Below are 26,019 nucleotides of genomic sequence, written 5' to 3'. Positions count from 1 at the left end.
TTTAGAATATGGGAGCCAGTGGCTTCAAAGACTGCATATGTGCAGGAAAATATCCATTACTGATGGACATGACATTTGTTATCAGTGCCTATAACTGCACCATAACTGTCCAACTGCTACCACTGTGGCCAGATGTCTCCATGCTCTCAGAGGTCCAGAGCTTGGAGGATGGAGGAACTGCATAAGTCTCTGAAGAGCTGTAGTCATTCCTCCTCTTGGAGCCTCTTCTAAATCCCCAGGAGCCGTGTTGAGCAGGAGCTTCTTGTGTAAGCCTCCTCCTTCAGTAGAGCAGACCTAGGGCCCCCCCTCTCCCCCCACCTCAGAGTGAAGTAAGCAGAAAAAGCTCTGCTGTCAAGCATCGGCCAAGCCCTTTGCATGCATCACAGGGCTTGGAGCCTATTAAAAAGACGCACCATTCCTTAGAGCCAGTGGCTCATCCAACGCTGAAGAAGAATGGAGCCCCAGTGACATTGACTCAGTCGGTGCATATAGCATCAGTGCCATCGATGCCCCATTTACTGGCACATCAAACACCAGTACCACTGAAGCATCAAGGCTTGGCACCATCAACAATCGAGCTTCAATACCAACAATGCTTTCTCCCTCGATGCCTTGAGCCTTGGAGCAAGGATTCACACTGCTGATGCACTGAGCTTTGGTGCTACTGACACAACTTTTCATTTGTATCATGCAAACCTTTGTTTCCTCAACTTGACAGCCTGGATGTTGAGCACCCAATGACAGCATAATTTTCTTTATCCTTGGAAGCTGAGGACATACTGTTGTCTGCCACTAAGCCTTCAACTAGAGAGCTTACAACTTTAAATGGAAGTGGGTCTCATCCTAATGTCAACAAAGCTGCCTGGACCCATTCACTTGTGAACTTTAAGAGCTGCTTCAGAATGTGTTTGCTCTTTCCTTTTCAAGGCTTAGTACCTCATCCATTAGGATGCCATAGCAGCTACCATGTTCAAGTAGAAGGTAGGTTGGTTTCTACTTATCTGTTAGTATCAGAGTTTATGAAATACCTATGGCACATTAAACTTCTAGTGGCCAAACCACCAGTTCCATGGGATCTTAATGTCATTCTGGCACAATTTATGAAGCCACCTTAGAGTTAGCTTCTTTGAAATCTTTCAAATGGAAAGTATTCCTTGTTGCGATCATGTCAGCCAGAAGAGTCAGTGAGTTTCAGGCATTGGTGCAGTACTCTCCATATATGCAATTCTTCCATAATAGGGTGGTACTTCAAACCCATCCCAGGTTTCTTTCAAAAGTGGTCTCTGCATTTCGTATAAATCAAACCAACTCAAGAGGAGAAAGCCTTTATACAAGACTGTAAAAGGGCCTTAGCTTATTAGCAAAAGAGAATTCAGCCACTTAAGAACATAAGATTTGTCATACTGGGTCAGACCAAAGGTCTATCAAGCCCAGCATCTTGTTTCCAGCAGTGGACAATCCAGGCTACAAGTACCTGGCAGGATCCCAAAAGATTGATAGATTCCATGCTACTTATGCTAGGGATAAGTAATGGACTTCTCCAAGTCTACCTTAATAATGATTTATGGACTTTTCTTCCAGGAAGTTGTCCAAACCTTTTTAAACCCAGCTACATTAACAGCTTTTACTACATCCTCCAATAATTAATTCCAGAGTTTAATTATATGTTGAGTAAAAAAATATTTTTTCCCCTATTTGTTTTAAATGTATTACCTAGTAATTCCATTGCATGTCCCCTAGTCTTTGCACGCCCTTGGGCAGGCATTAATTTCTGAGAGTAAAATGTCTGGCTTGGCTGCACATTTTACTCTCAGTATTCTGGGGTAATAACTAATAGGCTCATCAACATGCATTTGTGGAGAAGGAATGTTGACCTGTGATTGAATTAGCTGAAACAGGACCCAGTCTTGGACAGTTCTGCTCAGCGCTGAGGTCCTTTCTCCAACCAAAATTTTTTTCACTGTTGGTATATAAATTGGTTGCAGGAACATACTGTTTTATTTATTGTTTATCAATATAGATACACATTCAAGTAAATTTTAAATGGGCTGTGCGCGTAAATTTCAGGGTTTATGCACGTGGCCAGGACCTGCACGCAAACCCCGGTACGCGCCAAAGTGCCGGGCCTCTCCAAAGAGACGGGCCGGGGGGGGGGGGGGGGGGGGCAGGCCGGGACAGCGCCAAAGGAGCAGTAAGTACTAAAATAAAAAATTTGGAGATAGGTTAGGTTTATAGGGCGGGGAGTAGAGGGGAAGAGGGAGGAAAGTTAGGTAGGGAGGTAGGGAAGTTCCCGACCAGTCCGCATGCTCATGGATGCACGTGCGCTCCTTTTAAAATCAACCGCCGAATGAGCATATACCATATACACTGTGAATTTGTGATGTACAAATTCAGTGTATACTCTGGGCAATTATAAATACCCGCAAAGCTGCAGGCTCATTCTCAAGCACAGCCGGTGCACACAACATGAGCACATTTGTACCTGCGTACTTTACCACTTGCATGGAAGCAGGTGCAAAGTGCGCAGAGAGATTACAAAATAAAATCTCTAGGTGTACATTTGGTCCCCCAACCCTAACTCCGCTCCTTTTTTCATGCAGCTAAAAGTACTCACTGTAAACAACATGCATACTCTTATGACAAATGGGGAAGGGGAATAATTAAACCACACTTTCACACAAGTAAACACGTGTTTACCTACGTAAAACATTTTGATTATTGCCCCATGTGGGCTTGCATGTGAGACAGTGCTATTAGCCTCATTGGGAATTTCTTCCTACACATTTCTTTTTAAGGGGGTTTTTGGCCTGGTTATTTCCTCTTGCTACAGCTCAATCAGAACTGGCCTCCATTGGATTATGGATCCATGAACTTTCATTCACAGCTAACTGGGAATTTTTCTCCTATTTTATAGACTCTCCCAACTCACTTAGTCCAGTCATTATAGTAACAATCCTTGGCTGAGGCCTATGGACCACAACTCCCTCCAGATCCCTGCAATTGTAATCTCTTCCAGAGTCTGTGAGCACTGCCTCTGCATGATCCCCAGGCCCTTGCATCCTGGGAACCTTACATAGCTCCTCTGCATGGACAGCAAATGAGACATACTGAAAGCTATTTCTGCATTGTTGTAAAGTACATGAATACTCCTGTAGGTAATTCTCAAAGGGAAAAGATGCAGGACATTACTCCTTTTCTTTAATTTCCTTTTAATTGTGAAAGTATTTTTTTCCAGTAGCATTGAAATATTTTTTTTCTCTTCTTTTTACTTTTAGCACTGGGCTGTCTATTGGCTGAAACACACAAAGAATGCAAATATATTTACCTGCTAAATGTATTTCCTCTGAAACAGACGGAGTTGCTGCCTCCAGAACAGACGGATGCGTGTTCTCTGAAACAGACGGATGCTCTTTCTCTGGAACAGATGGAGTTGCTGCCTCCAGAATAGACGGATGTGCTTTCTCTGAAACAGACAGATGCGCTTTCTCTGAAACAGACGGAGTTGCTGCCTCCAGAACAGACGGATGCGCTTTCTCTGAAACAGACGGATGCTCTTTCTCTGGAACAGACGGAGTTGCTGCCTCCAGAATAGACGGATGCTCTTTCTCTGGAACAGACGGAGTTGCTGCCTCCAGAATAGACGGATGTGCTTTCTCTGAAACAGACGGATGCTCTTTCTCTGGAACAGGCGAAGAAGTTGCTGTCTCTAGAACAGACAAATCTGTTTGTGCTGGATCAGTCTGATCAGCTTTTGTTTCTAGAACAGATGAAAGCGTAGTCTCTGGAAGAGAAAATTTGTGCATAAATCTAAAATCTGCAGGATGTTTTAAAGAGGAACTGAATACACCAGGAATGATGTTAGTTCCAGTGATAGGCTCAGGATATAATATTAGCAGGGCTGGTTGAAGCATTAGACAGACTAGGCGGTTGCCTAGAGTGATACAGGTTTGGGGGCATCTGTTTAGTGCTTCCAATAGCCCCATTCAGATGCACCTTTATGCAGCAGATTAACGTACAGTGAATTCTTCCTGGTGGCAGGACCACAGCAATTGCACCTCCTTCTTTCTGCCCATATGACACAATTTCTTCTGGGCCTGCACAGGTGGGAAGGAGGAGGTGCAATTGCTGCGGCTAGAAGGAGCAGAAGTAGTTTCCCTGTGCGTACCCAGATCAGTCCAGACTCCTGGCTTTTGCCTCCCTTCCAGCAAATGGAGACAGAGAAATTTCCACAGCCACTGGCACATAACCCAGCGCTGAACTTGCAGTCCTTCAGTGTTACTATGTACCCAAGCTAAGACAAGATCCCCTGCAACAAATTTAAGGAACAATATCCTCCCAATGAGCAGGGGAAAGAGAAAAACAACTTACAACATTAGACAGTAAAGAAACTTGAAGTAGTTTTCAGAAACCTGTACTATGCTTCAGACAGCAAAGAGAAAAAGACAGATCGAGCGGCCTCTCCAATGCTCTTTCCCCCACCAGGCAGGACTCTGGACTGATCTGTGGTACTACAGAAACGAAAATTAGCAGGTAAGAACCAATTTTCCTATACAAATCTCTCCCTTGAGGCTGAAAGAGAAAGGAGTAGGACTCAAGAGGCAGATCAGCATAAGCTGGGCCCATACAACTAAAGAAAAGAGCAGGAGTAGCATCAGCCCTGCAAGCAGGAGAGAAAGGAGGTATCCCAAAGGTTGCACAGACCCAAGAAGGAGGCTGCTGCTCAAAGCTGTAGCTAGCAAATGGCGTGTGTGTGTGTGAGAGATTGAGCACAGCAGAGAGCGTGTGTATGTGTGTGTGTGTGAGATTGAGAATGGCAGAGAGAGAGCACATATGAGTATGAACATGGCAGAAAGAGTGTGTGTGTGTGTAAGATTGAGCATGGCAAATAGCACATTTGTGTGAGCATGTGAGATTGAGCATGGCAGAAAAAGCCCGTGTGTGTGTATATGTGTGTGTGTGTGTGTGTGTGTGTGTGTGAGAAATTGAGCATGGCAGAGAGGAGCTTGTGTGCGTATGAGACTGAGCATGGCAAAGAGTGTGCATGCATGTGTGTGAAATAGCATGCCAGAGAGAACTCACGTGTATGTGATATTGAGATGGCAAAGAGAGAGCGTGTGTATGTGTGACTGAGCATGGCAAAGAGAGAACGTGCGTGTAATTGAGAATGTCAGAGAGCATTTGTGTGTGATTGAACATGGCAGAAAGAGAGATTGTGTGTATATGTGTGTGATTGAGCATGGCAGAGAGAGTGCCTATGTATTTGCATGATTGCGTTTGGAGGAGTGAGTGTATTTGTATGTGTGCGTGAGATTGAGCATGGCACACAGCATGTATGTGTGCATGAGATTCAGTATGGGGGGTTGAATATGAAAGAAAGAGAAGAGAAAGTTTATGTGCAACAACTCCTTACTCTGATCCTGCTAATCTACAATCTCAGAGCATATGGAAATCATATGGAAAGTAGGGGATTTTAAAAAAATCCTTATTAGTTTTAATTATTGGGTATTATTTGATGTCTGTGTTTTGAAATATTTTGTTGGTGTTTAAAAAAGTTTTATGAGTTTTTAATTACTGGATGTTCTATTCGTTGGCTGTTTTGAAATATTTATTTTTTATTAGTATGGTTTTACTATCATGATTGATATTTCTAGATTTTATTATTTATTTTATGATGGAATAGTGATGTTTCTGTTTTTCCATTGTTGTACTACATACAGAGTCTTGGTTATGGTTTCCATTCAGTTTTTGTTTGCATGTTTCCACTCATACTGCATTATTTCTTTATTCTATATTTGAGGGTATGTGTAGTAATCCGCTATCTGATGGGAGGAGCACTCAGATAGGAGTTGCAATCTGTAATGTTCCGAAGGCGGAGTTTAGCAGTCTGTTGTATTAAGACTGCTGGAAATAGTAGTAGGTGGATCCTTTGGCTGGTGGCAGATGACCACGCCCCCGGGGGAAGATCTTGAGAGGGACCACCGGCTAGGCTTAGAGTATGGAGACAGACACACACTAGTACTTTTATTAAACAGGGTCTTGAAACCACCAGAGGTGGCAGTAGTGAGCTGAAATGCCCGGCAGGGCTGAAGTCCCTCAGATACAGGAACAGCGATCCCTGGATGGCTGAGCTGTTGAGAAACTGTAGACAGTGAGTCGGCAGGGTATGCAGAGTTCATGAACAGAGCTTAGATGACAACACTCACATATAGATCTCAGGGAGCTCAGGAGCTGGAAAGGATAGGCCCTCGAGGCGCGAGTACCTGGTTCCAGGGAAAGCTCTGAGAGAGCGATGGTAACTCACAATGTTGTAGACAGTGATAGCTTCCAGGCAGAAGAGAATTAACAGATAGTCAGGAACGAGGGCCCTCGAGGAGCGAGTACCGGTTCTTGTCTGTAACCTGAAAAGCAAAGAGAGCGAGGCCCCCGAGGAGCGGGTACCTCTGGTAAGTCCGAGGAGGCAGAGTAGCTTAGGCAGGGTACCTGGAGTAAACCGTTGTCTTTTTTTTTTTGTTCAAACATTTTTATTGGGTTTTGGATAACCAACAGAATTAAACCTTACAAGGGAGAGTGTGTTCATATCTCTCCCCCAACAAATAAACCCAACAATATCCCAAGTCCATCCCTCCCCCCCCCCCCCACAGATAGTAAAGCTCTGGAGAGTCAGAAAAACAAGTATTCAGACGAGGGCACCACAGGGAAGAGTCAGCAAGCAGCCACCCGGAAGCAATCAGTCATTCAAAACCAAACTCCTCGCTCGAGGTGGCAATGTCTGAAGATACGGACCCCAGATGGAAGCAAAGTGTCGTCGTCGAGTCGGGGAGCCACGTGCCACCATGCTTTCCATAGTCATCATGGTGTGTAGCTGATTTCTCCAAGTCCAAAAAGAGGGAACATCCGAAGTCTTCCACAGAAGGAGAATCGTTTTCTTTCCCACCAGACTCGCTTTCTGAAGTAGCAGGCGAGAGCCAGGATCTCTAACACGAATCGGGGAAATGCACCCGAATAAAAACCATAAGGGGGAAAAGGGCAATACCACATTAATCAAGTCTATTAAATAGTCCGCTATCTTACGCCAGAAGCGTAATATGCCAGGACATGTCCAAAACATATGAGATAGGGTTCCCACCTTACCGGGGCAGCGGACACAAAATGGCGTAGTGGCCACAGACAATTGATGTGCGCGCTGTGGGGAGATAAACGCCCGGGTTAGAAATTTGTATTGCATTTCCCGATAGTATATGTTGGTAGAAATCCTGGCTATACGCCTAAAACAGACCTTCAAAATAAAACCGGTGAGAAGAAAATCACCATCTTTGTTCCAACGTACAACAAGAAAGGAGCACACCTCTACTTGGGTATATGTTTGTAGCATTCTGTAGTATTGAGATAAAGACGGGGCCTTGTCTGCCCCAAAATGGAACACCCTATCCAAGGCGCGATACCCCGTGAGCTCCTTTGTCTCCGGAGATAGTGACTTAAGGTAATGCTGAACCTGCAAATATGGAAACGTATGCTTGGAATCTAAACGATAGAGTTTTTGGAAGTCACTGAAGTTCAGTAACACCCCCTCTGTGGTCCACATATGACCTAAATATTGTGCTCCCCTAGCCTCCCAGACCCGAAAGGAAGCTGATTGAATGCCCGGTAGGAAATCAACATTCCCCCGAATAGGTAAAAAATAAGCACATATATGGGGGGTGCGTAAAAGTCTAGTTAGACGCTGCCAGGAATGTCTAAGAGGCCGGGTGAGCGCGGAATGGAGTATAAACTTAGGTAGACTACTCGCTTTGCATTGTAGGGCAAATGAGGGGGCCAACGGGTATAAAAGAGTACGCTCAACTGAGAGAGGGGTATAATGCGAGGAACCCTGTAACCAATTGCGGAGAAGCCGCAAATTGCAAGCAAGATTATAGGTGTAAACCGTTGTCTTAACCTAAACGCTAGCCCTTGCTACCTCATTTGATAGCGATAACAGAGACCTTTAAATATCGGAAGCGGATGATGTCATCTCAGGGGGACACCCCTGAGGTTCGCGCCCTTGCTGGTACTTCACTCGGAGCGCGCACACGTGCCCTAGGCTTCAGGCAACATGGCGGATCTGCAGCATTGAGCCGGTCCAGGGACGCCGGAGGAAGACGGCAGGGAGATGCCGCGGCAGTCAGCCGTCCTTCAGACCTGGAGGGAGTCGCCACAGAGGTAAAGAGGGCGGAGTGAAGACATCAGGCAGCAACGGTCGCAACAGTCTGTCTGTGTTCTGCACATAAAACTGAGGTGAGATATTCTGCTAGCTTGTAGTTTCTGTATAGGGATCTATAGCAGCTTGGCTTGTTCTTTTTTCCTAACAGAAGGTAAATGATGTTCTAGGACCTAATGTAATATTTACAGTGTTGACTTTTTATAGGTAGGGTTGTTACTGTTTGAGTGCTGGCAGTTAGTGCTGTTTTGGTATGGAAGGTTTACTATATTATAATTGTAATTTAGTTTACTCCTGGCTTTCTCAGGACCAAGCTCACCAACACACATTACCATACACATAATACCATGTGGATTCCAAATATCTTTTTTGTTTTTTGCAGAGTTTTCTGGTTTGCACCACAGCAGAGCATGTAAATATGATATACTTGTTAGTGATATTTTTACCTCAGAAGACTGTGCTTTAAATTTTCTTTTTCATGTATTCTAAATGAATAATTTGTAATTGTTTATGGGGAAGGTGTGCAAGGCTTTAAGGGAGAGGGTGGAGTTATCAAGCAACATGCTGGGATTTCATTTTGACATTCCTGCGTGTGCTTTATGGTGTTGACTTTGTATCTGCTATAAAGCAGGAGCAAAGCCTATAGGTGTGCAAGTACCCAGGATGCCGGCTGGCCCCCAGATTTTAAAGAGAAAATTTGCGGGCAGTTTCCCAGCCTCTTACATTGGATATGTCTGATAATACTGAATCCTCTGATCTGTCCATAAGATACAGATAAAAATATTGTCCATGCTCATTACTTCAGCGTTAGAAACCTAACTACTTTAAACATGGTGAAGAGTCTTTGATGCATGGATGTATAAGTACTCTTGTTTGTCTTGTTTGTGACCCTTTTGATAAGTTTTAATATATAGTTAATTTTGTACCTGGACTAGAATTGCAGATAGAGTGGGTTATACATTTTTACAAATAAATGTATAACCCACTCTAAATGTATAAAAGGAACCTCCATTGACCAACACTGTTTCTCACCCTTCAACCTCTCCCTATTCCCTCCCCCTACTCACCTCCCCTCCTCTCCTCCCACTGGACATACCATGTTAATAACCGCCGAGGATAAATCTCTGTTTATATATTACTAATTTATTGGTTTTTGTTGATTATATTTATTACTAATTTATTGGTTCTTGTTGATTATATTTATCACTCCTCTATTGTTATAGTTTAAATTCTGCCCTGTCTTTCATCTCCCATTTTACGCTCCCTGTTTTAATGTAACTTTACCTTCTACCTAGATGTTAATTGGTTTCCCCCTGTTATATTGTAAACCGGTACGATAAGACCTGGTCTTGAGTATCGGTATAGTAAAAGAAGTTAAATAAATAAATAAATAAATAAATAAATAAATAAATAAATAAATAAGGCTCAATGTGCCAGGATCCGAGAGACTACGGGCTGCTGCATGAGCCAGTCAAGCCTATCTAGAAAGTGTTCCAGGCCACCTTGAGGCTGATCTTTTCTTCCAGCTGCACCTACTTCCATCCCTGGGGAAAGAACTGTTGCCTGCAGCTTTCTGTGGCATACCCAGCCCTTTCTAGGATGATAGTCTTGACTTCCACATAATTGACCTTTCCGTTCTGACTGGCCACTTGAAAGCTGCTTGGCATTTGCCCGTGAGTAAGTTTACCAGGTACATGTTCCAGTTGAATTCTGGCCAACCTGTCGTGCAGGATGTCCCTTCACACTTTTTCAGGAAAACATCCGGGTCTTCATCTTAAACGCCAGCCCTGGCATCATCAAATCCATGGAACCACCCGGGAGCCTCATAAAAAACTAAAACATTTTGCCTTATAAAAACATTGATACCATGTAGCTGTACTAATCTGAAACACCCACAAAAATGCAAAAGTCAAAAAGGTGGAAAGGAGCAATGTGTGAGATGTAGGGTGATGTCATAGGAGATGGGATGCAGATTTGTGGAAAGAGATGGAGAGGAGTTATAGAAGTGATGAGGATGACAAGAAGTGAGATAAAAAGGGGTAGAAAGGAAAAGAGAGAGACAGGAGGCTGACAAGATGAAGAGAGACATTCAGAACTGTATGAGAGCAAACATTCAGCCAGCCATAAACATTTGGAAAATCTGCCATTTATGGGGCAAGCCTGGGAGGGGCTCTATGGCAGTTTTGTGCACCTGAGCTTCAGGCCTGGGCCAGCAGGAGCTGGGACTGCTGCAGAGGTGGTGTTCACAGCCTCTGGAGGAAGGGAGGGAGCCCCAGTCAGTGGCTGAATGTAGGGGTCAGGACTGCAGGGTTCCCAGTGCGCTGCCATGGCTGGATTAAGTGAGTTGGGAGAAGAGTTATAAAATAGGGGAAACTGCTTTGGAGCCAGCCATGAAGGCTCATGGGACTGGCTCCCAGGTCCAGTTCCGACTGAGCTGGAAGCCCAGAAGAGGAGAAGGAAGAGGAACATTCCGGGGCCACCATTGTAAAGCTATTTCTAACGAGTCATGTGTGGCGATATTGTGCTGTTCTCGTGATTTATTTATTTATTATTTTTATATACCGACATTCATCTCAATTGAGATATCACACCGGTTTACATTCAGGTACTGTAGGTATTTCTCTATCCCCAGAGGGCTTACAATCTAAGTTTTTGTACCTGAGGCAATGGAGGATAAAGTGACTTGCCCAAGGTTTCAAGGAGCGACAGCAGGACTTGAACCTTGGTCTCCTGGTTCATAGTCCACTGCTCTAACCACTAGGCTATTCCTCCTTAAAAACACACCACATGTTGTTATCATGTGGTGTGTTTTTAAGGGATGCAGTTTACAGACTGCATAAAGTCTGTGGGTGCTTTGCACCAGGTTTCAAAGGAGAGAGCAGGCACAAACTCTTGCACTGAAACCTGCCACAGGCACAAAGCACTAGCAGACTTTTGCACCTCATTTTTAAGGGTGCCTTTACCATGGAAAATAATGTGCATGCAGTGCACAATACAATCTAGGCATGTTATTGTCCTCCTTCCTCTAACTCCACTTGCTTTAAGCTACATTGAGAAAGGACAGTTGTCAGACAAACTGTTTACCTGCATAAATCACTATTTACCTGAATAAATGGAGACTGAGTGTCTGAGGGGCAAAAGGGTTCCAGACTACAATGCTTTTCTAAGAGGCAAAGAGAGAAAGGAGACCAAGAAAGGTCCGGATGAGATGGAGAGCGACGTAGATGGTGTCTGTCAGACATACCTAAGGTCAGCAGGAGTATGCAATGGAGATTCATTCCGGATGCGAGCCTCACGGTTCTTCTTTCTGAGCCCTTGCTAACAGTCAGCGAGTCTCATTTAATTGTAGCAGAAATACTTTCATGTTTGAGAACTTGGAGCCTCACCCACACATCAGCCTGCCCCCGCCCAGATAGAGGCTCTTGGCTCCAGCTGTGGCTAAGAGATAGCAGGGGAAGGAAGAAGATTGCTCAGCTCCTTATTCCTCCCTCTCCTCACCCCCAGTCTCTGTGCAGAACAGGACCCCATCCCTATACATTCTTCCTCAGGTAGTTCTCTCTCAGGGGTCCTTCCAGCCCCATCCAGCCCTTTCTTGGGGTCCTTTCCTTTTTCTATGACCTTCATGGGTTGTAAACATACTGGAAAGAAGTATAAACGATAGATGTCAGAACCCTCACCTCTCCTCTCCTCTTAAAGAAGACAGACTATAAATGTAGTATATATGTCCAAAGAAGAAATAACAACATCAAGATATACAGAAACTTTATAGATACAAAAATACTGATTTTTAAAAATCTAAAAATTATTTTAAAACTGAAATATGTCAGTGGAGTGAAAAAGCTGCATGTGTCACAGTATGGAAGCAAAAAGTGAACCCTGGACAATTTCTGTCAGCTCCTTTGTGGCACTGCCATCAAGTGACAGAACCTGGGTCCATTCCGCAGGTCTCTGACATCCAGTGACAATACCAGAGATGATCCCACAAGGCTCTGACATCCAGTGACAATACCAGAGACGATCCCACAAGGCTCTGACATCCAGTGACAATACCAGAGACGATCCCACAAGGCTCTGACATCCAGTGACTGTACATTCATCTCAGAGTGCAGTGATCGTACCAGGGTTCATCTCAGAGCACTGCTGCGCTTTCCAGTGACAGTCAGTACCAGGGTTCACGCTGGTGGGCATTGCCCATTCAGTGATAGTACCAACGTTCATCTCAGAGGGCCAAGGATCCATAATCCTCCATTGGATTATGGATCCATGAACCTTCATTCACAGCTATCTGGGAATTTTCCTCCTATTTTATAGACTCTCCCAACTCACTTAGTCCAGTCATTATAGTAACAATCCTTGGCTGAGGCCTATGGACTGCAACTCCCTCCAGATCCCTGCAATTGTAATCTCTTCCAGAGTCTGTGAGCACTGCCTCTGCATGATCCCCAGGCCCTTGCATCCTGGGAACCTTACATAGCTCCTCTGCATGGACAGTAAATGAGACATACTGAAAGCTATTTCTGCATTGCTGTAAAGTAGTACATGAGTACTCCTGTAGGTAATTCTCAAAGGGAAAAGATGCAGGACATTTCTCCTTTTCTTTAATTTCCTTTTACTTGTGAAAGTATTTTTTTCCAGTAGTATTGAAATATTATTTTTCTTTTTCTCTTCTTTTTCTTTTTGGCACTGGGCTGTCTATTGGCTGAAACACACACAGAATGCAAATATATTTACCTGCTAAACGTATTTCCTCTGAAACAGACGGATGCGCTTTCTCTGACACAGACGGATGCGCTTTCTCTGAAATATACTGAGTTGTTGCCTCCAGAATAGAGGGAAGTGTTTTCTCTGAAACAGATGGAGTTGCTACCTCCAGAACAGAGGGATGCGCGTTCTCTGAAACAGACGGAGTTGTTGCCTCCAGAATAGAGGGATGTGTTTTCTCTGAAACAGACGGAGTTGTTGCCTCCAGAATAGAGGGATTTGTTTTCTCTGAAACAGACGGAGTTGTTGCCTCCAGAATAGAGGGATGTGTTTTCTCTGAAACAGACTGAGTTGCTGCCTCCAGAACAGAGGGATGCGCGTTCTCTGAAACAGACGGAGTTGTTGCCTCCAGAATAGAGGGATGTGTTTTCTCTGAAACAGACGGAGTTGTTGCCTCCAGAATAGAGGGATGTGTTTTCTCTGAAACAGACGGAGTTGTTGCCTCCAGAATAGAGGGATTTGTTTTCTCTGAAACAGACGGAGTTGTTGCCTCCAGAATAGAGGGATGTGTTTTCTCTGAAACAGACGGAGTTGTTGCCTCCAGAATAGAGGGATTTGTTTTCTCTGAAACAGACTGAGTTGCTGCCTCCAGAACAGACGGATGCGCTTTCTCTGACACAGACAGATGCTCTTTCTCTGAAACAGACTGAGTTGTTGCCTCCAGAACAGACGGATGCGCTTTCTCTGACACAGACGGATGTACTTTCTCTGAAACAGATGGAGTTGCTGCCTCCAGAACAGATGGATGCGCTTTCTCTGACACAGACGGATGCGCTTTCTCTGATACAGACGGATGCGCTTTCTCTGACACAGGCACAGAAGTTGCTGTCTCTAGAACAGACAAATCTGTTTGTGCTGGATTAATCTGATGGGCTTCTGTCTCTGATACAGATGAAAGAGTAGTCTCTGGAACAGAAAATTTGTGCATAAAACTAAAATATGCAGGATGTTTTATCGAGGAACTGAATACACCAGGAATGATGCTAGTTCCAGTGATGGGCTAAGGAAATAATATTAGCAGGGCTACTTGAAATATTAGATGGACTAGGCGGTTGCCTAGAGTGATGCAGGTTTGGGGGCATCTATTTAGTACTTCCAATAGCCCCACTCAGATGCACCTTTAGGCAGCAGATTAACGTACAGTGAATTCTTCCTGGTGGCAGGACCACAGCAATTGCACCTCCTTCTTTCCCAGCCTCTTACATTATGTACATTGGATATGTTTGATGATACTAAATCCTCTGATCTGTCCATAAGGTACAGATAAAAATATTGTCCATGCTCATTATTTCAGCTTTAGAAACCTAACTACTTTAAACATAGTGAAGAGTATTTGATGCATGGATGTATAAATACTTTTGTTTGTCTTGTTTGTGACCCTTTTGATGATTATATATTTTAATATATAGGTAATTTTGTACCTGGACTAGAACTGCAGATAGAGTGGGTTATACATTTTTACAAATAAATAAGGCTCTTGGTGCCAGGATCCTCAAACTGGTTCCAACTGAGCTGGGAGCCCAAAGAAGCAGGAGGAAACTGCTGGGTGAAAATAAATTAAAAACCCCTTACATGTAAGAGCATCTGCCAGTTCATGATGTCATGAAGAGGCATGGGGGTGGCTACTACCTGATGATTACTACCCTTACTCAATAAGCCTTCACATAGTTAATGCAACTCCAACATTGCTCTCTGCTTCAATGGCAAGGGGAAATGTGGAAAAGATGATCTGCATTCAGACAACAACCAACAAGGACTGAACTGCACAGTCTGGGTAAACAAATAAGCGTGGGGGTAACTTGCTTGTTGCAGCAGTTGCTACCCTAAACCAATTAAGCCTGATACTTCACTTTGAATGCATATCCAGTGTTGCTCTCTGCTTCAATAGCAGGGGGAAATGTGGAAAAGAGGATTTACATTCAGACAACATCCAACAAGGCATTGATCTGTGCAGGCTGGGTAAACAAGCATCGGGGTAACTTGCTTGAAGCGGTAGTTACTATCCTTAACCATTAAACCTTATGCTTCACTTTTGATGCAACTCCAACTTTACTCTCTGCATCAGCGGCAGGGAGTGGCAGGAAATTTGAATCAAACAGTTACCAACAAGGACCCTGAACTTGACGGTCGGTGAAACAGATAAGTATGGGAAAATAAGTGTAGGAGCTTGCTGGGCAGACTGGATGGGCCGTTTGGTCTTTTTCTGCCGTCATTTCTGTTTCTATGTGTTGTGTTCAGGGTGAGGGCACACTTTTTTATTAGGCCATAGGTGCCCAATGGCCTGGCTATAGCTTTGCTGCTGCTGCTGCTTCTGCATTCCAGAGCGAGAGAAGTGTGAGTGTATATATGTGTGATAGTGAGAGCGATTGTGTGTGAGTGAGAGTATGTGTATGTGCGTGCGTATGTGAGAGAAAGAGAGGAGAACATTTGTGCAAACCCCCATTAATCCACGACAATCTCCAGGTGACTGGAAATCAAAGGTTTGCAGGTATGGGGAGTGAGGGAATTTTTTATTCATTTTTTTCCATCAGTTTTGAATAATTCTTTTTATTGGTATGGTTTTACCACTATGATGTATTATATTTTTTATTTTATTGTTTAATGTTTTATGAGGAATGCTAATATTTCTGTTTTGACTTGTTTGCACTGCATACAGAGTCTGGCTTCTTGAGGTTTCCAGTTCAGCTTTTGTCTGCATGTTTCTATTTATAATTTATGGTCTCTTTATTCTGTATTTGGTGAGAGTCTGCCTATGTTCTATATGTATAACTGATGTGAAGTATTCTGCTGGCATGTAGTTTCTGTGCTGGGATCTATAGCATCCTAACTTATTCTGTTTTCCTAATAGGAGGTGTGTTAGTGTTTTAAGGCCTGGTGTAATAGTTGTAGTGTTGCCTTTTCATAGGTAGGGCTGTTACTGTTTGAGTGCTGTCAGTTAATGCTGTTTTGGCATGGGAGATTTACTATATTATTGTAATTTGGTCTACTCATGGCTTTCTGAGGGCCAAGTCGAAACCCAACATGAGTTTCAAGAGACCTAATATCATATGGGTTTTCAGCAGGGTTTTCTAATTGGCACTACAGCAATGCATGTAAATATAATGTATATGTTATTGTTAGTGATATTATTACCTCAGAATGTAAATGAATAATTTTTAATTATGTATGGGGAGAGTCAAAGTGGGGTGCAAGGCTGTAAGGTTTGCCTGGGGCACCTAATACCCTTGCAAGGGCCAAGGATACTAGTTTACAGTCTTGGAGTTCGACTGTCACCTTGCAGAAGTGAATCACTTTGCTATAACACAGAAGTACATACATGCCCAGAACCCCACGCTTTTGGAATATGACATGGAAATACTTGCATTCACTCACCAGCAGTGTTCTGAGGGTGTGCGCTGCAGGCAGCTGCAAAACAAAATACACACAGTGAAGAAGAGAAAATCTGAGGAGCTCTGAGACAAGCAGCTGCCCTGCTCACCTGCATTCTCAGCAAACTACTGTAAAATGTGCAGTTTGTTTACAAGCTACTTCATTAGCTTACACATGAAGTATCAGTTCCCTAAAAATGCTCATTTACTGCTACGGCACAGATTTCCCAATAGGCACAGTAGGCAGCTGCCTAGAGGTGCCTTGGTGAAAGAAGCACCTCCTCCTCTGTCCTGGCAGCACTTTCTCCCAAGCACCTTTCATACTGAGCACTGGCATCCCATCGAATCAACCTCCTTAAAGGTTTGGGGCTCATGGACCAGCAACATTCAATGCACTGTAAAATACAGACCTGCCGAATTACCTAGTTCTGGATTTCCAACAACCCCATCCCGATGCGTTCAGGTACCCGAAGTGCTAATTACAATGGGTAGAATCAGGGACTACAAATACCTCCATACAATGGGGGGATGTAAGTTCAAAACCAGGACTAACCACAGTGTCTCCCTTTTGAAACTGGATACCTTGACTGTTCTGATAGAACTGCTCCCAGCCAACCCTTGCACCTTAAGTGGGCAGGTGCAATGAGATGCTGCCATGTAGATTGAAAGTTGAGAGCCACCCAGCCATAAAAAGAGGAAGCACTCCTTCCATCATGGCGCATATTCATAAGAGAAATCTCCTTCCTGACTCCTGCAACGTGGAATGGGGACCTCGCTGTTATTGCATTGTCAAAGGGGGATCCTCCAGGAAAGCCCCGGGACTTACGCGCGTCCCAGGGCTTGCGCACGCCGCCGAGCCTATTCAACATAGGCTCGGCGCGCGCAGGGGGAGCTTGGGGCAGGTTTTCAGGGGGTACACACGTATCTTACGCGCGTACCCCTTTGAAAATCTGCCCCAGTGTTTTTCAATCATTTTCACGGATTACTTTCTCTCGTGCCAGAAACCTAAGAGACCGATTAGTACATTCTGATTTTTCTTTTCTACCTGATGCTAAACATTCAAATTCAGGATCTCATCGACCATGTCAGTCTTGTTCAGTATGCACCAATTCTATGACAGTTTATTTTTGTTTAGAATTTTCTTCTGGTTTCAAAATTTACCTTAAACATCATACTACATGTACTTCTACTATGGTTGTATTTTTGATAAAATGCCCATGCGATCTGGTATACATCGGTAAAACCAAACGTATGCTTAAAACCAGAATGATAGAACATCGTTCTAACATAAAAACTGCTCGTATTGATGAACCTCTTGTTACTCATTGCACTCAACGTGGACATTCTTCTACTGACTTAACTTTTTGTGCGATAGATCAAGTAGCACAACATTGGCGGGGAGGAAATCAGGGATTACATCTTCTCTGCTTAGAACAGCGGTGGATATACAGACTAAAAACAGTTATTCCTTTTGGTTTAAATACTGAATTGGATCTACATGTTTTTTTGGGATAAGACATATTGTTTCTCTGTTCATGTTAACTATTTCAGATTTGTGAGGAGATAGTACTTTTCTCCCTCATCTACATGACATCACAGTTTCATGTTTTGACATCCCCAATTGCATATAGTGACGTCCAGTTCCCACTCTCAGCACAAACAGGATATTTAAAGAGATGCTCTCGCTAGCCTCGGTTCCTCTGTTCCTTATACGGTTGAGACGCCAGTCCAAATGAAAATGGTAGCCTTACAATGAAGATAAGTACTGCTCTGTATTACTATCTCTGCATGTCTTACTAAAATAGTCCTTTGTTATAAATTTCATAGGTACGATAAAGGAATTGTTTAAATGCCCCTGAAGAAGCACTGCTTGTGTGAAACAAGGCCGTGTTGGGCGCTTTAAAATCTCTGGACTTTGGTTACATTTTAACTTGAAAAATACATCGAAAAAAAAAAAAAAAAAATATATGAAGTATAATAAAAAACTGTTGAAGGTGGATGATAGAGAAGACCGGTTGGTTTCGGCTGAAAACAACGACAGGCATGCTGACACCTTCATCTAGGCTATAATTTAAAATTGATTTACAAGTTCCCATCTATTTTGATTGATACTGTCAATCAAGGCCCAGGAGGCAGAGCTTTATCAAAGCTGTATGCAGAGCTTTGCTCTGCGGCTGCATGTGTGTTCTTGCGCAGGAAGACATTCTCCTTGGTGTGTCTTTTCTGCGCGCGGGATCGCACGCAGAGCACCTACTTTCCTCAGACAGAGAAAAAAATAATTTTAAACAAGTAAAAGAAAGAACAACAAGGCAGTATGCCACAACCATCAGGGTTTAAACCCTGTTTGTGTGGTAAAATAATGTCCATCACAGACGGACATTCACAATGCTATGTGTGTCTGGGCCCAGACCACAATCTGAAGGACTGCTCCCATTGCGGAAAGATGTTGCCCAGAGCCAGACAGCTAAGGGCTGAAAAGATGGAACAACTTCGAGGGTCCACCGGGTCACATGCGCCCCCCCTCCGAAATGCATTCGTCGCCGGGACCGGCGTCAAGGCAGGCCACCCCGACTAAACGGGCGGCCTCGGTAGGCCCATTGGTTGAAGGCAGGCCTAAACATAGAGTAAAGGGCCACAGACCTGACCAAACCTCATCCCCATCGAGAGAACAGGCAAGTGGGAGTGCAGGCCAACCACATCACAAGCCTCCATCGAAATCGCCGTCTTTAATGCCGCCGAAACATCTGGCTCAGCCTCCGACACAGCCACAACCAGTGTTGAAGCAAGAGCATCGGGCACAGATGCACTCCACATCGACAAAAGCAGCGTCAAAATGTCATCATTCGCTCTCGGCACATTTGATGCCGAAGCAACTGACGCCAAAGCAAGTTAGCTCGACGCCGATGCATTTGACGCCAGCGCACCTGACGACGAAGCAGGATTTTTTGACGCAAGCGCCTCCAAACCCAAAAAAGGCACGCTGTGCGTTGGGCTCGACGCACCAGTTGCAACATGCGGCACGAGAACATCAGAAATCGATGCACAGATCACTTCAGGATCCACAAGTTCCTGTACCACCACAAAGACTTCAACCGCAAGAGGAGCAAGTGAAGGAACCATTACGTCCACAGCCTAGACCTTCCTCTTCACCATCATCACTACACTCCCATAGAGATATCAATGAACCATATAAAAAGAAAGTCTAAACGACACCACATCAGCGACGATACTCAGTCACCTACATCTCAAGGGGTTTCTACTCCTCTTCCTCAGTCTCAACCGGATAATAGCACTAAGAGAAGAAGAAAATCCCTATCAAAATCACGAGATAGATGGAGTGATGTGGAGTCCCTGTCTTCTTCATCATCATCCTCGTCTATTCAGATGTACTTGGATCTCTCTTCAACATCCAGAGGACGTAACCTCTCAATCCATCTGCCGGATCCATTACAGGGGAAAGAAGGTTTACCTGATGACCTCCTTCCACATACCCCTATCATACCGGCAATGCCTGATGATGCACAGCAGGCAATCAAGTTTACAAATTCCGCAGGCTCCACCACCCAACCTGGAGTTACCGACTGAGCCACCTTGCTCCTTTCCAATATGACCACAAATTCTATCCACGCTTCCTCCTAGAGGTTCTCCATCTCCAGGTCTGCATCCGCAGACCCCCACAGACCCACTTCCACACCCCACTACCCCTCCTATCTCTCCAGCTGACTGCACAGGATACCCCTCCGACCCCACGGAGGAGCCACAAGAGCCATACTCCCCACCGGAGGACCTTTCTTACCCGAAGTTCCTCGATAAAGTGGGAACCACATTAAGTATAGCCACTCAGAATGTTTCTGACCCAAGAACAGAGACTTTAGGGATCTTAAAGATCTTTGATATTCCCTCAGAACCCACTTCATTGCCATCACATCAGGTCCTGGACTCACTGTTGCAGAAATCTTGGGAGACTCCTTTCACCATTCCTCCCATTTCGAGAAAAATTGATCTCAAATTCAAGATGAGGCAGTCTAAATTCTACTTACCAACACAATTTCCACACACCTCTATAGTAGTAGAGTTGGCGCTCCAAAGAGCAAAAAAGGCAAAAACACACTCTAGTGCTCCCCCAGGGAAGGACCACAAATATATGGACGATTTTGCTAGGAAGTGCTTCCAATCTGCAATGCCGACAGCTCGAATAAACCAGCATCAATTTTACATAGTCCAATATGTGTACTAGTGTGTACAACAACTAAAGCTCCTATTTCCATCAACGGAGACAACACCAGCCCCACCTCAATCATTACAAGATATGGAGGAAGCTCAAGACACCTCCTCAGAACAATCTATGAATCATTCGAAACAACTTCTAGGTCTTCTGCATCAGCAATCACAGCCTGAAGAATGGTGTGGCTCAGATCGAGTGCTATTCGTGAAGACGTCCACGAAAAGTTGGCAAACCTTCCCTGTTCAGCGACAGACTACAGGAAACTGTGGCGCAGCTCAAAGAACAGTCGGTGGCAGTACAGTCATTGACCAACCCTATACCGCATACCTCTTTCTCTCGTCTTTATCTACCCCAGTATAGACGGCCAACATATCAAAGACGTCCTTTCAAGCCTTATCAATCGTACAGAACGACTTCATATCCACCAGATCAACGCCCTCAGAGTCAACAAAACCAACAATGAAGAGGTCTCCCCAGAAACCAGAGTCCTCAAACGCAATCCCAGAACAACAACCCAAAACCTGCATCGTCTTTTTAAAGACAATCTGGCCACCACCACACCCTACTTTCATTGGAGACAGATTAACCAGCTTTCTACAAGCATGGTCGAAGATCACTACCGATCTTTGGGTGTTAAAAATCATCAAGAAGGGATAACAGCTAAATTTCTCTACCAGGCCATCTCTCCCTTAACCGTACCATCTCAGAGGAAATCGAACAAACCAAGCACAGCTGGGAAAAGAATTATCCCACCTTCGCGCCCAGAAAGCAATAACATCCATTCCTTCATCCCATTGCAATCTGGATTTTTACTCCCCCTATTTCCTAATTCCCAAGAAATCGGGGGGATTACGCCCAATTCTGGATCTCAGGGACTTGAACAAACACCTGGTGAAAGAAAAGTTCAAGATGGTATCTCTCAAATCGATCCTACCACTTTGCAGCGCAACGGTTGGTTGTGTTCCCTGGATTTGAAGGATGCTTACACTCTTATCCCGATGCATCCGGAATCCTGGCAATACCTCTGCTTCCAATACCAATACAAACATTACCAATACAAAGTCCGTCCTTTCGGACTATCGGCCCACTTACGAAAAAAGGGAATAAAATTATTTCCTTATCTAGACAATTGGCTCATCGTCGCCTCAGACTCACAGGTACTAAGACTGTATCTCCAACAAACAATTGACTGCCTACAACAGCTAGGCCTCATAGTCAATTACGAAAAATCAAAACTCAACCCTTCTCAAACTCTTCAATTTATAGGGGCACACCTAGTAACAACAAGGAGCAGAGCTTTTCTTCCAAAGGAAAGAAAGCTTCTTTTTTGAAAGCTGCTACTCAGACTTCATTCTACACCACGACCGTCAGCTTGTTTAGTGCTTACGATTCTGGGACACATGGCGACGGCCATCTACACGGTCCCAAACACTCGGCCCACATGCGCAGACTACAGTGGAGACTAAAATCCCAGTGGTCTCAGCATCAACAACCTCTATCCCATGCCATATCCCTGACACAAGAGATGAAAAAGGATTTAGAATGGTGGCTTCAAAGAAGAACCCTCACCAAAGGAGCATTGTTTGTCAATCCTGCTCACAATGCGATACTCACAACAGACACTTCGCACAAAGGTTGGGGGACTCATCTCGACCACCTAGACACACAAGGTCAATGGTCCCCGATAGAGCGAACTTACCAAATCAACTTACTGGAACTGAGAGCAATAAGAAATGCCCTCAAAACATTTGCCCCATATCTGAAGGGCAAAAGAGTAATGATTTGTATATTATACAAGAATGTCGGTATATAAAAATTATAAATAAATAAATAAATAATGGTATACCCAGACAACCAAGTGGCAATGTATTACATGAACAAGCAAGGAGGGTCCGGTTCTTGGAACCTATGCAAAGAATCAATCCTCATACTAGAATGGGCTCACAACAATTCGATCCACTTCAGGCGACGTACCTCCTGGGCATCGCCAACACTCGAGCGGACAGACTCAACAGGATTTTTCATCCACATGAGTGGGAATTGAATCAAATAACAGACAATATTTTCAATCAATGGAGGGTACCAGACGTGGATCTTTTCGCTACCGAACAAAACAGAAAGGTACACCAGTTTTGCTCAATCCTGCCCAGTCATCTGAGACTGTCTCAGGATGCCTTCCTCATATCATGGTCGGAAGGCCTCCTGTATGCGTTTCCTCCAATTCCACTCATATCAAGCACAATTCAGTAGTACATACAGGATTCGGCAAACCTTATACTCATCGTGCCAGCGTGGCCCTGGCAACCCTGGTGCACGCATCTACTCATGCTGTCGATCATGACTCCGATTCTCCTGGGAGACCGCAATGACCTACTCTCTCAAGAAGACAGCTTATTACTACATCCGATGCACATCTCTCTATATCTCACTGCTTGGAGATTGAAAGGGTGTCTCTGATAGAACAGGGAATCTCTTCTCAGGTACAAGACATCATATTGGCTGCTAGAAAGCCATCCACAAGACAAAACTACCGAGCAAAGTGGAAGCGTTACTCCACCTGGTGTGAGTTGCACCATCTAAGCCCTACAGACTGTTCTCCAGCAGTTCTTCTAGACTACCTATATACGTTATATATGTCAGGTCTCGCTACCGCATTGGTACGAGTTCACTTAAGTGCTATAGCAGCTTTCCACAAGCCACATCAACATCGGTCAATATCCTCACATCCAATGGTAACACAATTCGTCAAGGGCCTTACTCACGGCCCCCTATCACCAAACCACCAGTAGCCTTGGATCTAAACATTGTTTTAGAGCAATTAATGAGATTTCCCTTTGAACCACTGGAATCAGTGCACCCTAAATACCTCACTTGGAAAGTGGTTTTTCTGGTAGCAGTCACTTCCGCCCGTACAGTTAACGAACTACAGACCTTAGTTCACTATCCACCATATCTACAGTTCTACAAACATAAGGTGGTGCTCCGAACTCATCCTTCCTTTCTCCCAAAGGTGGTTTCGGCTTTTCATTTGAACCAAACAATTGAACTCACAACATTCTTTCCAAAACCACACCAGACCACGAGACACAAACTGCTACACGCGCTGGACTGTAAAAGAGCATTAGCATATTATAAAGAAAAAACACAATCAGATACCAGACCTTCTCAACTCTTTCTCTCTTTTAATCCTAATGCGCCCGGAATACCAGTATCAAAGCGAACTATATCAAGTTGGATTGCTCATTGTATTCTTTACTGTCATCAAAAGAAGAACATTGTACTATCTACACAACCGAATGCCCATCAAGTGCGTGCAGTTTCCACTTCTATAGCTCACTTAAGAAACGTTCCTCTTCTGGATATTTGCAAAGCGGCCACATGGTCTTCTCTACATACATTCACTTCCCACTATTGTCTTGATCATCAAGCTGCTGCAGATGCCAAAATTGGTCAAGCAGTCTTACAAACTTTGATGGATCCATAACCAGCAACTGACTGTCCAAATTCGGTCACACCATATTCTAAAGAACTAATAACAATCATCCATGGCGTGCTCAGGAGCTTGGGACTCCCATCAACAGCATGGCTAATTCAGCCCTGCTATCGATGGGGAAAAAGCAAGTTTTCTTACCGTAAACGGTGTTTCCGTAGATAGCAGGATGAATTAGCCATGCGGACCCTCCCGCCTCCCTGGACAGTCAATACTACGCGTATTCCTATAGCTTAATTACTGCCTGAGGAGAATCTGTCTTCCTGCACGGGAACACATGCACAGCCACAGAGCAAAGCTCTGCATACAGCTTTGATAAAGCTCTGCCTCCTGGGCCTCAATAGACAGTCCCATCAACAGCATGGCTAATTCATCCTGCTATCTACAGAAACACCGTTTATGGTAAGCAAACTTGCTTATACTGTGAGAGTCCATCAAGCTAGGTTGAGAGAACATTGCACAAATCTCATCTTTGGATGAGTTTCCTCACTCCAAAGGTTATCAAATCTTCACAAGAGAGCACTGTTCTGTTCGTACGTCTCACTTTGAATGTCAAAGTGGCCCCTAACCCCTACACTAATACCTAAACCTCAACTCGAGTGACTAGGTGGGCCTCCCGTAGAGATATAAATACCTATCTAGTCTGAGGGCATTTTGGCTAGGCTCTCCAGGAGTTTAAAACTACTAAACATGGTGTCTCTCCCCCCCAGTGGTTGTATGTAGGAAATACAACAATTCTGGCACTTATAACAAAGTGTGAAAAAGTTATCACAATTTGCACTAAGATAGTGCTTTGCATAGGTATTAGCACAAATTGTAATAAACTGCCTAGTATCATCAAACACACCCCTTTTCCTATCGCATGCAATATTTAGTGCATTTTGATAAATTCAGGCCTAAATTTTTCTTATAGTTGGAATATATCATATCAAATAAAAAGATTTGAAAATAAAATCAGTATGATTCTTAAAAAACATTGACCAATAATACAAAGCATTGAACACTTCAAAAACAAAAGCATAATGATTGCAAGCAAACGTGAAAAGAACCTAAAAGACATGTTAGCACCGTCAGTATTAGCACAAAAGAGAGGTTAAAGATATTAGACCACCTGGACATTGCTCCTGCGGGTTATGTTCTGTTTGTAATGTCAATTTCAAGACAGACTATGTAGAAATAGGCAATGATTCAAAGCCGTTCAAACTTTAAAATTTCACGAATTGTAAAAGTAACGGCGTAGTTTACGCAGCCAGATGCCCATGCAATAAGTGATATATAGGCAAGACTATAAGACTGCTTAGCAGACATAGAATATAGAAGTGCTATCAATAGAAGAACTGATGTCAAACCCATGGTTGAACATTTGATTTCTTATAACCTCAAATTTGATGAATATAGGTTTTGTGTGTTAGACAAACCAACTGGAGAGGAGGTAACAGACTCTTTATTATTAAAATTAGAACAAAGTTATATATTAAAATTTAAAAGTGTTGCCCTCCCTAGGACTCAATCAAGAAATTGATTTAACAGCCTTTTTGTGATAAAAGCATGGTTCGTATTGTATATATATGCATCATAAACCCCCTTTTTATGTATAGGTTCTATTTTTCTTAATTACTCTTTTATTCTAGATATTATATATTTTTACTTCTCCCTTGGTATATATTTTTAATCCCAGCAATTGTTTCACCATCTTTTTACCTCTTTTTATATAATTATATTATTTTTTATGTTATCTAATCTACCTTTCCCTTTGTACCATTAATTGATATCACTTTGTATTTATGTATGTATTCATTTTATTTTCTTGGTTTTAGTTATTTTATTTTTTTACTCATCTTATTACTAATATTCTTTGTATAGGATTTGTATTATCTATCCTGCACATAATGTAAAAAGTATTTTAAAGTTGATAGTCTAAATAAATCCTTGCATTTTAAAATTGTATCATAGATAACTCTGTGGTCAGACCGATACTGTC

At 43.5% G+C, this 26,019-nt stretch overlaps 1 protein-coding gene across 6 annotated transcripts in view; it reads right to left on the bottom strand.

Moving 5' to 3' along the window:
* The window catches only part of TMC8 (transmembrane channel like 8), a 78,663-nt gene that overhangs the window by 9,996 nt on the left and 42,648 nt on the right, over window positions 1-26,019 (bottom strand). For 2 of the 6 annotated variants that reach the window (XM_029599115.1, XM_029599121.1), the window contains one exon: window positions 16,328-16,360. In XM_029599115.1, coding sequence (XP_029454975.1) covers window positions 16,328-16,360 — 33 coding nt within the window. Of the gene's footprint in view, window positions 1-3,613; window positions 3,782-13,649; window positions 13,862-16,327; window positions 16,361-26,019 lie in introns of those variants that run through there. The other 4 variants (XM_029599117.1, XM_029599119.1, XM_029599114.1 and 1 more) reach the window with 4 other exon arrangements.

Source organism: Rhinatrema bivittatum, chromosome 4 (assembly GCF_901001135.1).
Source record: "Rhinatrema bivittatum chromosome 4, aRhiBiv1.1, whole genome shotgun sequence".
In the NCBI taxonomy this organism is placed as follows: domain Eukaryota; kingdom Metazoa; phylum Chordata; class Amphibia; order Gymnophiona; family Rhinatrematidae; genus Rhinatrema; species Rhinatrema bivittatum.
This window is presented reverse-complemented; position numbering and strand designations above follow the sequence as displayed.